The sequence below is a fragment of the Dreissena polymorpha genome, chromosome 1 (assembly GCF_020536995.1).
Source record: "Dreissena polymorpha isolate Duluth1 chromosome 1, UMN_Dpol_1.0, whole genome shotgun sequence".
In the NCBI taxonomy this organism is placed as follows: Eukaryota; Metazoa; Mollusca; class Bivalvia; order Myida; family Dreissenidae; genus Dreissena; species Dreissena polymorpha.
In genome coordinates this window covers 146537266-146548498 of record NC_068355.1, presented here as the reverse complement: position 1 = coordinate 146548498, position 11233 = coordinate 146537266, and the positions used below count along the sequence as shown (strand labels likewise).

Genomic DNA, 11233 nt, shown 5'->3' with positions numbered 1-11233 from the left:
GCATTATTATACTTGTGTGAGTCAAAGTAGTAAGTAGACATTGCTAATTTCATTCACTTTAATATAAAGTTCATGATTTTGCAAATCACAATACATGTATTAATGTAGTTAATTTTACATCTTATTTTCATCTTAAGCTTGTAATATTTGTACAAGGATTTTCATGCTTACAATTTTGCAATATGAAAGAGTGCTTAAACTTATAAGTTTGAAATTTAACTAACAATAATCCACAAAATAGTGCCATTTGTTATGTCACTTGAGAATAGCCAATAGGCTTTGACATATAAAAAAAATATGTGCAGATATTCCAGCTACCAATGTTGCTTATGTCATCGACATTCAAGCCACCAATGTTGCTTATGTCATGGATATGCAAGCTACAAATGTTGCTTACATCATTGACATTCAAGCTACAAATGTTGCTTATGCCATTGACATTCAAGCTACAAATGTTGCTTATGTCATTGAAATTCAAGCTATTAATGTTGCTTATGTCATCGACATTCAAGCTACCAATGTTGCTTACATCATCAACATTCAAGCTACCAATGTTGCTTACATCATCGACATTCAAGCTACCAATGTTGCTTACATCATCGACATTCAAGCTACCAATGTTGCTTACGTCATCGACAAATCGTTCTTAATGAAGAACTGCTCAGAAACATAAATTCTTTGTTAGAATCTCACTTGCTTACCTTGAGAATAGCCAATAGGCATTGACATATAAAAAAAATATGTGCAGATATTCCAGCTGCCAATGTTGCTTATGTCATAGACATTCAAGCCACCAATGTTGCTTATGTCATGGATATGCAAGCTACAAATGTTGCTTACATCATTGACATTCAAGCTACAAATGTTGCTTACATCATCGACATTCAAGCTACAAATGTTGCTTATGCCATTGACATTCAAGCTACAAATGTTGCTTATGTCATTGAAATTCAAGCTATTAATGTTGCTTATGTCATCGACATTCAAGCTACCAATGTTGCTTACATCATCAACATTCAAGCTACGAATGTTGCTTACATCATCGACATTCAAGCTACCAATGTTGCTTACATCATCGACATTCAAGCTACCAATGTTGCTTACGTCATCGACAAATCGTTCTTAATGAAGAATTGCTCAGAAACATAAATTCTTTGTTAGAATCTCACTTGCTTACCTGACAGTGTGGGCTGCAGTACCAGATTTTCTTGCAGCTGCTACACAGGTACAGGGCGTACTTGCTGCACAGCACACAGCGGCCGTGGATCTGCTGCAGGTGAGGAGTGTCCTCCTCCATATTGCCCCCCTCTATCACCCTAGGGCTACCCCCCTCAGACATACAGGGGTCTATCCCCTCTGACACCTGGTGGTCTCCCCCCTCCCGCACCTTGGAGCCACTGCCCTCTGACACCATGTGGCTCTCGCCCTCAGACATCCCAGGGCCTCCACCTTCAGAATCCCCAGGGTCCCTCCTCTCAGACACCTGGTGTCCCCTCCCAACAGACAGCGGTGGGCCTAGCCCTTCAGATACACAAGGGTTTCCAGTCTCTTTGGAGTTTTCCCTGTCAATAATGATCACATCATCATCATCTGACACTTTTGTTACACTAGGTTTGTAAGACTGTGTCATAGTCTTGTTACTTTCAGTCACAGTATTGTTACTTTCAATACAATTTCTATCAACACGTCCCACAGTGCATGCATTCTGATGGGATGGGGTTTTATTCTGACTACATGTATTTGACTGCTTTTTTTCTTCACTCACAATGGTTGTATTGGCTGCTTTACTTGTTTTTCTTGTTACACTACTTTCCATACATGGATCAAATTCCATGTCTTGATGAATAGAAGTTGTCTGAGTAACTGGTCTGTCTTCTTTGTTTGCTTGAACAACACTCTCCTTTTGATTGCCATCCTGAGAAATGACACTGATGTCTCTTTTTTTTCCTGCTAAAGCATGTTTAGTGTTTCCAGTTGACTCATTCAACATCTCTGTATCAACTTTGTCTGATATTTTCTTATTTGAAAGGTCTTGAACATTATCAACAGTTTCATCGAGAATATCAGTATTTTTCTTCACACCTTTTTGTCGTCTTCTACGAACCTTCACAGCGCGCTCTTGCCCTCCAGTAGCAGACTGGGCTGGATCATGACCCCTGGCAGAATGATATGGCATAAATCTCTGAGAACCTGTGCCATGTGACTGACGATCACTATAACCACTCTGTTCATTGAACTGAGAACCTGTGCCGTGTGACTGATGATGACTGTACCCACTCTGTTCATTGAACTGAGAACCTGTGCCGTGTGACTGACGATGACTGTACCCACTCTGTTCATGGAACTGAGAACCTTGAGACCGAGTATAGCCCTGGTAGTTGCGGTCCTGTTCATGTGCAGGGGATACTGAGTCGTACACTGGTCGACCTCCCAACTGACCATGTGGCCCGGTACTGGAGGCATCCATGTTGTTCTGTGCTTGAAACTGGTCAATGGCATAGGACTGATAAGCCTGCTGGCTGGACTTAGTATGATTACCAGGCGGTCCAGAGCCAGGCTGACTGAAATGAGATCTGCTAGATGGCTGTTGACTATTGTGTGTGCTTGCATACGACTCCATGGCAACATTTCGGTAGTCCTTGGTTGTATTATATTGTTGTGAGCTGGATTGCTCTGCATTTGTCATACTTTGAAATGGGTTATTTTCATATAATGGTGTAGCTGTGTAGTTGGTACTATTGTAGTTTTGTGAAGAGCCATGATGGTGTTGTCGGGCATCTGGATACTGTTGATCACATGAAGATGTTTTATAGGCAGGTACAGACCCCAGTGTTGATGTTGAGGATGGAGCTAGCGGGCTGAGTGCGGTGGACTTCGCTGCCCCTGAATACCCTCTGTCACTGGGGGATAAGTTGCTTGTTGAGAAATACCTTTGAGAAATCTGAAAAAAAGAAAATGATATTTGTGTGGAACAGAGTCCCATACATTGGAGATAAAAATACATGCAGCTCCCTTTTATCTAATAGTTCAACAAGAGTTGTCACAGGACAGCATTCTAGATTTTTCTTGTTTCTATAAGAGTTTCTGGCCCTTTTAAAAAAACAAAATTGTGTGTTAAGCCGATAAGTTATTTAAACTTTCAAGTTATTTTCTATTTTGGAAAATACCCCATATAAGCATAAACCTTGATTTTTAGTGGAAACTATCTATATTAATTAACAGTTACTGTTGACCTCTACTTTATGTACCCAGAATGTTAACACAAATGAGGTTGCTGTTTAATGCATATATTCTTGCATAAAAAATACAATAAATGAGTTCTCAAGATATCAGGCCTAAATCATTATAATGTACTGCATCACAGTGACCTTGACCTTACACGATTCACTAAAATTTCTCAATTCATTTAAATTTAACAATTTATCATTAATTTCTAACAGAGTCCTTCATTCCATACACCCGATATGTAATCCCATAGGATGCAATAAAAAATATTGAATGCCTCCCATCTGGGGCATAAAAACATTTTTTTTTATGAAAATGAATTTTCTAAATATTAAACAAACAGAAGTTTTATAAGAAACAATTTTTTTCGAGCGATGGACAAATAGTGTGAAACAATGTATTTTTGTTGTTATTTTTAATTTTTTTCTTAAAACAAGAATTTTTTGAGGACACGTTAATCTGTTTATTTCTGATTTTGGAAAAAAAGGAGTAAGCATTTGTCATTTTCCTATTTGCTTGTAATACTTGTTAGCGATAAATGACGTTGGGTAGAGGGAGTCACTTGCAGAAGGTGGGCCCTGTTTATCACATGCCAATAAACTTGTCTATTCTTATAAGGTTAAAGCATTGAATGCAAAACATTATTCCATGTAAGTATTTTCAAATGCATTTAATTTCATTTGTTATTTGTCATTGCCAAATTTATTCTTCAAACAAGGGACAAAATTGTCACAAAACCAGGTTTTCATTGTGAAAAAAAAATCTGATAAAGGGAGAAAACTCAAACTGAACTTTTGAAATGAACAAACAACATTAACCCCCTTTGTAAGTTTGTTTTTAAAAAAAATCTATTTTTAGTCGTGGCGACCTTGACTTTGGAGATATTGACGTGATTCTTTCGTGCGACACACCGTCCAATGATGGTGAACAAATGTGCCAAATGATTTTAAAATCTCACAATGAATGACATAGTTATGGCCAGGACAAGGTCATTTATGGCCATTTTTGACCTTTGAACTCAAAGTGTGACCTTGACCTTGGAGATATCGACGTAATTATTTCGCGCGACACACCGTCCAATGATGGTGAACAAATGTGCCAAATGATTTTAATTTCTGACAATGAACGACATAGTTATGGCCCGGACAAGCTTGTTCCGCCAGCCCGCCAGCCAGCCAGCCAGCCCGCCAGCCAGCCAGCCAGCCAGCCCGCCCGCATTCGCCAATCTAATAACCAGTTTTTTCCTTCGGAAAACCTCGTTAAAAAGCATGCACAAATTAGACCCCATATTAAATATCACGTCATTCTTCCTCATTAGGGCTGCAACGGGTACCCGAAATATCCGATGATATCGGATCCTACTTCAGATTCGCGGGTCGAATCCACCCCTGGAAATTTCGGTTCCGAATATTTATTTTTATAGTTGTATGTAACCTAGCGCTGTTTTCATAAGTATTGATTTTATACAGACTGGTTTTATTTAAAAGATAAAAGAAACCTATAATAGTCGATATTTATTGACGTGTGACAGTCAAATAGCAGATCATTCGAGATCCTTCGGCTTTTATTGTATTAGATTGTCATTTGCGAAAAGAAAAACTAATTCGAAATCATGGAGGATTTACACATTACAAATGCAATTCATACTGGCAATAAGTAAGTTTTAAATCCTTATTGTCTCTCTGAATTGTATTAAAAACAACGGTAATGGATCCAGTGTGTCTGGAATGTTATTCATGTAAATTTTGCATAATTTCGCGACCTGTCCAATTGTTGCAATAATTCAATTCTACGCTTTATAGCTCAATGGGCTGCTTATAGTTACAGTTATCAGCGAGAAAAGTGTGTTAAAACATCGTCGTGTTTTTATAGGGTGCATGCAAAGGATAACATCCGTAGGTTGCCATTAAGGTAAATTTAACATGTTATGAAGTTTATTCATTATTTTCCTTAATTTGTCTCGAACGACGTCAGTTTAGTGAAGCGCACGGATTCACTGCGCTGAACTGCACCCATGTTTATGAAGGGGTGCATATGGACTCCCAGAGCCGCCATAGCAAAAATTATCAAAGGCTCTGGGAGTCCGTTTATATGGACGACCGGTCCAATTGAGTTCCTGCATCATGTAAATTGTAATGTCTTGAAAGCATTATCTTCTAAGTTTAAATGCTATCTTGTGATGCAAGGAACCTCAGTGCCCAGTGAGAGAATCTTCTGCACAGCAGGAGATCTCGCCAGTGCTCATAGGGCTTGCCTGGACCCAGACAATGTTGAAATGATAATTTTTGTGAAAACAAACATCAAACTGTATGAACAGTTAAAAGCATATGTTAACAAACAAACTATTAAGTGAATAATTGTTAAGGTTTCATTTTATTTTGACATTGCTACAATGTTAAACGAGAACTTTGTTATGTTTTTTTTTGTTAATAAATGTTCTATGTTTTTTAGTCAAATTGTACTTCTAATACCATTGATTTCTTTAATTTAGACAGAAACTTCTAATTTTCTCTTATATGAGGGATCCGGATCCGAAAAACAGTAAGAAACCATATTTGGATTCGGATCCGAACAATTTTTTTGGATTCGTTGCAGCCCTATTCCTCATAGAAAGCATGGGCTTTTATATTTGATTGCTGAATAAAAACTTTGTAGCGCATCATCAGTGGACAGTTTGTATTCGAATTTCAAAGCAAATTCAATAAAAGAACAAGAAATGACCTGTGATGTTTGACAAGTGGGGTTATTGTTTATCGCAGCACAAAAGCATGAATGTGATATACAATGAAGGCAAATAACTGGACCAAAATCAATTCATGAATGTCCCATTATACAGAAAAGAGGGTGAAACAAGGGGTGAAATACTAGCTGGAACCCGTTTTTATCTCAGCAAATCCTCAGATTCAAACATGTTATTTAGTGATCATGCTCGTTGGATTTTGGGGAGACATAGTCTATTTGCAATACTGGTATATTGGAAATCGCTATATATAACGGCCCGCAAATAGATCTATATTAGAGTTACAGTGTGTTCTCCCAAAACGAAGTCAACCTTATTTATACAGCTTTGCTACATTTGCATTTTACATGCAAGTGCAGTTCAGTGTTAGTTAAGTACACATTATAATGCACTCCCCTTTGTGTAATATCTGGATTTATCTTGATTGCAAAACAGACACATAATGTATGCCTGATTTACAACGAATATTTATGTCTTTCAAGCCTACTGCAATACAGTCCTAATTAAACATTGGACATAGATACAAACTTAAAATTATGTGTGACAAATAATAATTAATTGTTTCACCGTATACAATTTGACTAAAAAGATAAGAAGGAAATATACTTTACCGGAGACTGTGTTGGGGACATATGGACACCTGCCCCTTCCCATCTATGAAGATAGGGTTCCATGGAAACTGGGGGAATGCACACCTGCTACAAACAGCATTAATGACTTCATGCAAGCTGTCATCAAAGGCTCTGATTATTGATGTGCAATTTACCTTGTTATATTGTACACCATTGCTTGTATTCTTGAAACAGTTCAAAAGCATTACATATTATAACAATTAGCATGATTATTATGAATACCGTAAAAACAAGAGATGTGTTTGTCAGAAACACAATGCCCCCTACTGCGCCGCTCTGAAGCCATGTATTTGACCTTTGACCTTAAAGGATGACCTTGACCTTTCACCACTCAAAATGTGCAGCTCCATGAGATACACATGCATGCCAAATATCAAGTTGCTATCTTCAATATTGCCAAAGTTATGGGCAATGTAAAAGTTTTCGGACGGACTGACTGACTGACAGACAGACGGACAGCTCAACTGCTATATGCCACCCTACAGGAGGGGGCATAAAAAATTCAGAATATGTTTTTGTTTGATAGGTTAACATTAAAGTAGAAATCATATGTTAACATTTATTTGGGTGAGCAAGTATAAAGATACATTTTGTGAAAGTTATCAAATTTGGCATGCAACAAAACAGTTGTACCATCAACACATGCATTGTTTACATTATCTATATGAAGTTGATTTATCAAAAGATTGCTAATATCTTTCACCAAATTTACAAGCAAATGATATCAATACCCAAACAAGCATTCATATTTACATCTTAAAACTATAGATTTTCAGTGGATTAATAATGAACGATGTATAAACATTATTATAATATGTTGTAAATTTAATCCACAATTATTTTTTTATTCCTTTAAAAAGGCAATGAAACATTGAGGGTGTTTGCCCTCCTGATTTAAAATGTATAGCCAAGTAATTGTGCAAAAAAGGGTTAACAGCTAATATGATCTGGCAAAATACATTTGAATAACTGGGTTAAAGCTAGTCCCTTCCAGTTAAACCAATTTGGGTCTACTCAATTTGCATATGCACAACTTCATATCTTCAAAACCTGCATGCATTAGTTTTAATATGCCAAGTGTCATTCCAAAATGCCATATGCAGTCAGGTGGCTCCAGACCAGCATGTTCATTTGTGAAGTTTGGTCAGGAGCTACCCTGTCTGCTGTGAGGTCTGGCCAGGTATCGTGGTCTCATTAGCAAACAGGGCAGCTCCTGACTAGACTTCAAGAATGCACAGGCAGGTCTGGTGGTATACTGCTTGCATATGACATAAAAGCCATTCTGGCATGACGCGGGTCATATTGTATGATGAAAAGGGAAAGATTACTTGGCCGAAAAGACCTAATTCGGCTATATCAGAACATTACAGACAATAGTTTGAGAGAAATTGTGCATTATAAGACAAAGTGCTATAATATTATTTTCAATATTGCTTCTTACCCAATATTAGCCCAATAATAAATAACTGTCTATCTTTCTTGAGCTTCAAGCATATTCTTTATTAATAAATAATTACCTAGGCCATGTTTGCTAAAGAGAAACAAAATTGATGATAGCTCCCATTTCTTCTGTTTTGTTCACTTTCTCATAAACAAGCATAATTTTGTGCCACAAGCAAACATTTTGTTCAGAATACTACAGTAACAAATATATAATATCATAGGAGAAATAGCAATTATAATCTTATACTACTTATATTTGACAAACAGCAGCGGCAAAAATCTGCAAAATTCATTTTGAATGCCTGATAACCTTGAAACTTGAAATTATTTTCATCTTTCGTATGTTTCATTCACAAGCTTACTATATAACATGAACATTCACATCTGCTTTCAGTTTTCAACATCTGAACAAAGTATTTGTTTGAAAACATTGCCCTTTATTTTAGAATAGATTTATGCAGTAAAAGAGATTATCCTCAATCTCTTTTGTTAATGACTGTTTCCCAAAACTTATGCATGCTGCTGCAATAATTGTTTCTGGAAGAGCATATTCAACAGCCAATCTAGATTTGTGGCATGATGTCACAGATGTTTGCATGAGTTAAAAAATGTACTGTGTTGCAAGGGACCGTTGAACTATGCCAGATGGCTTCATTAGACAATTCCAAATTTATTTCAAATTTGGGAACACACATTTTGGCAATTTTCAAGACCCAAATTAAAGTTTCCTGACCACATATCTATTCAAGCAATGTTTGTTGACTGCATATATCGCTATATTGCAAAAAGTAGATTCGAGTCAAAATAATTCTTTTACTTGTTCATATAATATTTATCACATGGATAAACTGGGTTTATTGCAAGTGCATAAAGTGTTTTCCCAGATGAGCCTGTGCAGTCTGCACAGACTTATCTTACATGACGCTTTCAGCCTAAACTGTTCATTTTATTAAAAGATACTTCCTTGAAAAAAAAACACATGAAAGCAAAAGATCTGTTAGGATTCGGCCGCCACTTTAAGCCTAGTTTCCCAGATTGTGGCTCGTATGGAAAGCTAGTTCATAGTGCCAGTGATCAAAATTAGCACAAGTCTGCAAGCACTCACAGTTCTTGTTCAGATTCTAGGTTTCATTTAGATGGGTTGTCCTTTGTTTAACATAAATATTAAGGAATTCAAGTTTGCTTTGTGTAACTGCTTATTTGAAAGACAGTAGTGCTAAGAGAAACAAAAAGTACCCTCTTTCTTACCTGGCTGGACATATTGGTGTGACTGGTGTTAGTGGTCAAAGGTGAAGAATATGTCGTCTGCTGCTCTGAAGGTAGACGGCTTGAACTGTTTGATGGTTGGGAATGGCAAGCTGACATATTTGATGGACTAGGGATATTGTTCATCTGCGATGACACAACATATGGTTTACTCCCCATGCCAGCAGGTCGGGGACTTTTGGGATACGATTGATAGCCACCAACTTCCTGTGAAGTCTTTTGGTAGGTTTGCTGTTCTGCTTCACTTGACTTTGTTGCAGTAAGCGTGTGCCCCAGTGAGCCCAATCTGTCGCCAATTCCTGCTAACTGGTTCATGCTTGCCTGCTGGGTGCGGATGTGTTTTGCCCGTATCTGCTGCATCGTGAACACCCTCTCATCATCTGTAAGCATCTGGTCAACAGTCCGTCCTGATGGAACAAGGTAATAATACCAATGAAAATAAGATGTTGGAAAAGGAAATAGTATTCATTAATAAAATTACTGCTAAGTTATATCGTATTGTGCGTTTATCAATTAAACAGCAAATAACATGCATACATTTTTATTCAGATTAGAGTACATCGGTATATATTTTTAGCTAGGAAAAAATTCACTTTTTATTAAAAAAAACACATAAATAAGATGAAGATAAACTCTTGAGCTCTGAGAGAAAGATGCAATAGATAACATGATTGTGTCACAAAGCACAATCTGCAGAGTCATAAATTCTAAAATATTTGCTCTGGATAAAAGTTAATAATTAACAATACTATTGTCAAGAAATATAAGTCCCCTACCGGCTCCACCATTGTCAGAAATTCCAGATTTTTTAAATATATATTTTCGTTGCCAAAGCAACCCGAATTTTTGACGTAGGAATAAAATGAAATGACGTGCATAATATCCATATTGCCATCTATCCATGTTTCATGTTTCATTAAAAAATATTAAGAACTTACAAAGTTATCACAGGATCCAGAAAACCACAATTTTCAGCAGTATTTCTAGTCTATGTGTTGCAATAGCAACCATTATTTTTGACGTAGGAACGAAATGAAATGACGTGCATAATGTCCATATTGCCATCTATCCATGTTCCAAGTTTCATGAAAAAATATTAAGAACTTTAAAAGTTATCGCAGGATCCAGGAAACCACCATTTTTAGCAGTATTTCTAGTCTATTTGTTGCCATAGCAACCAGAATTTTTGAAGTAGGAACGAAATGAAATGACGTGCATAATGTCCATATTGCCATATATCCATGTTCCAAGTTTCAGGACAAAATATGAAGAACTTTTGAAGTTATCACAGGATCCAGAAAAGTGTGACAGACAGACTGACAGACAGTTTGACAGACAGACAGACTGACGGAGCGCAAACCATAAGTCCCCTCCGGTGAAACCGGTAGGGGACTAATAAGTATACAAGTCAACAAGGGTCAATAACAGTTCTTGTGCACTGTACTTCTCCTTGTTGAAATCTTTCTATAAAGTTTCAAATATTTAATTGGCAATAACTCCAAAGATTAATCATGAAGAATAATAAGGAACACTTCTCAAGCCTGTTGAGGACATTGACATCAGTTAATGTCAAAGCAACAAGATTGTGGATTATAACCATTTAGTAATGCACACATACAGGAAATAAATTGAAACAAGAGCTGTCTCCATAGGATGACATATGCCCCCAAAAAACGCTTCGATAGTTATGTAAGACAGCTAAATAACAGAACAAATTTTTGAAACCTTAATGCTGACCCTAACTTCAAGGTCATGGCCACAGGGATTTGTGTGTGTATGGAAAGGTCTTTTCCATACACACATGCATACCAAATGTGAAGGTTACATCTGAAGTGACATAGAAGTTAAGAGCATTTTTCGAAAACCAAAAGGCAGATTTTGAAACCTAAACCCGGACCCTAAGTTCAAGGTGAAGGTGAATGGGGTA

At 37.0% G+C, this 11233-nt stretch overlaps 1 protein-coding gene across 1 annotated transcript in view; it reads right to left on the bottom strand.

The window, feature by feature from the left end:
* Window positions 1-11233, bottom strand: part of LOC127856752 (uncharacterized) — a 62823-nt gene that overhangs the window by 7269 nt on the left and 44321 nt on the right. The window contains exons 9-11 of the mRNA XM_052392972.1: window positions 9289-9713; window positions 6577-6663; window positions 1178-2941 (exon numbers count right to left, since the gene is read on the bottom strand). Coding sequence (XP_052248932.1) covers window positions 1178-2941; window positions 6577-6663; window positions 9289-9713 — 2276 coding nt within the window. The remainder of the gene's footprint in view (window positions 1-1177; window positions 2942-6576; window positions 6664-9288; window positions 9714-11233) is intronic.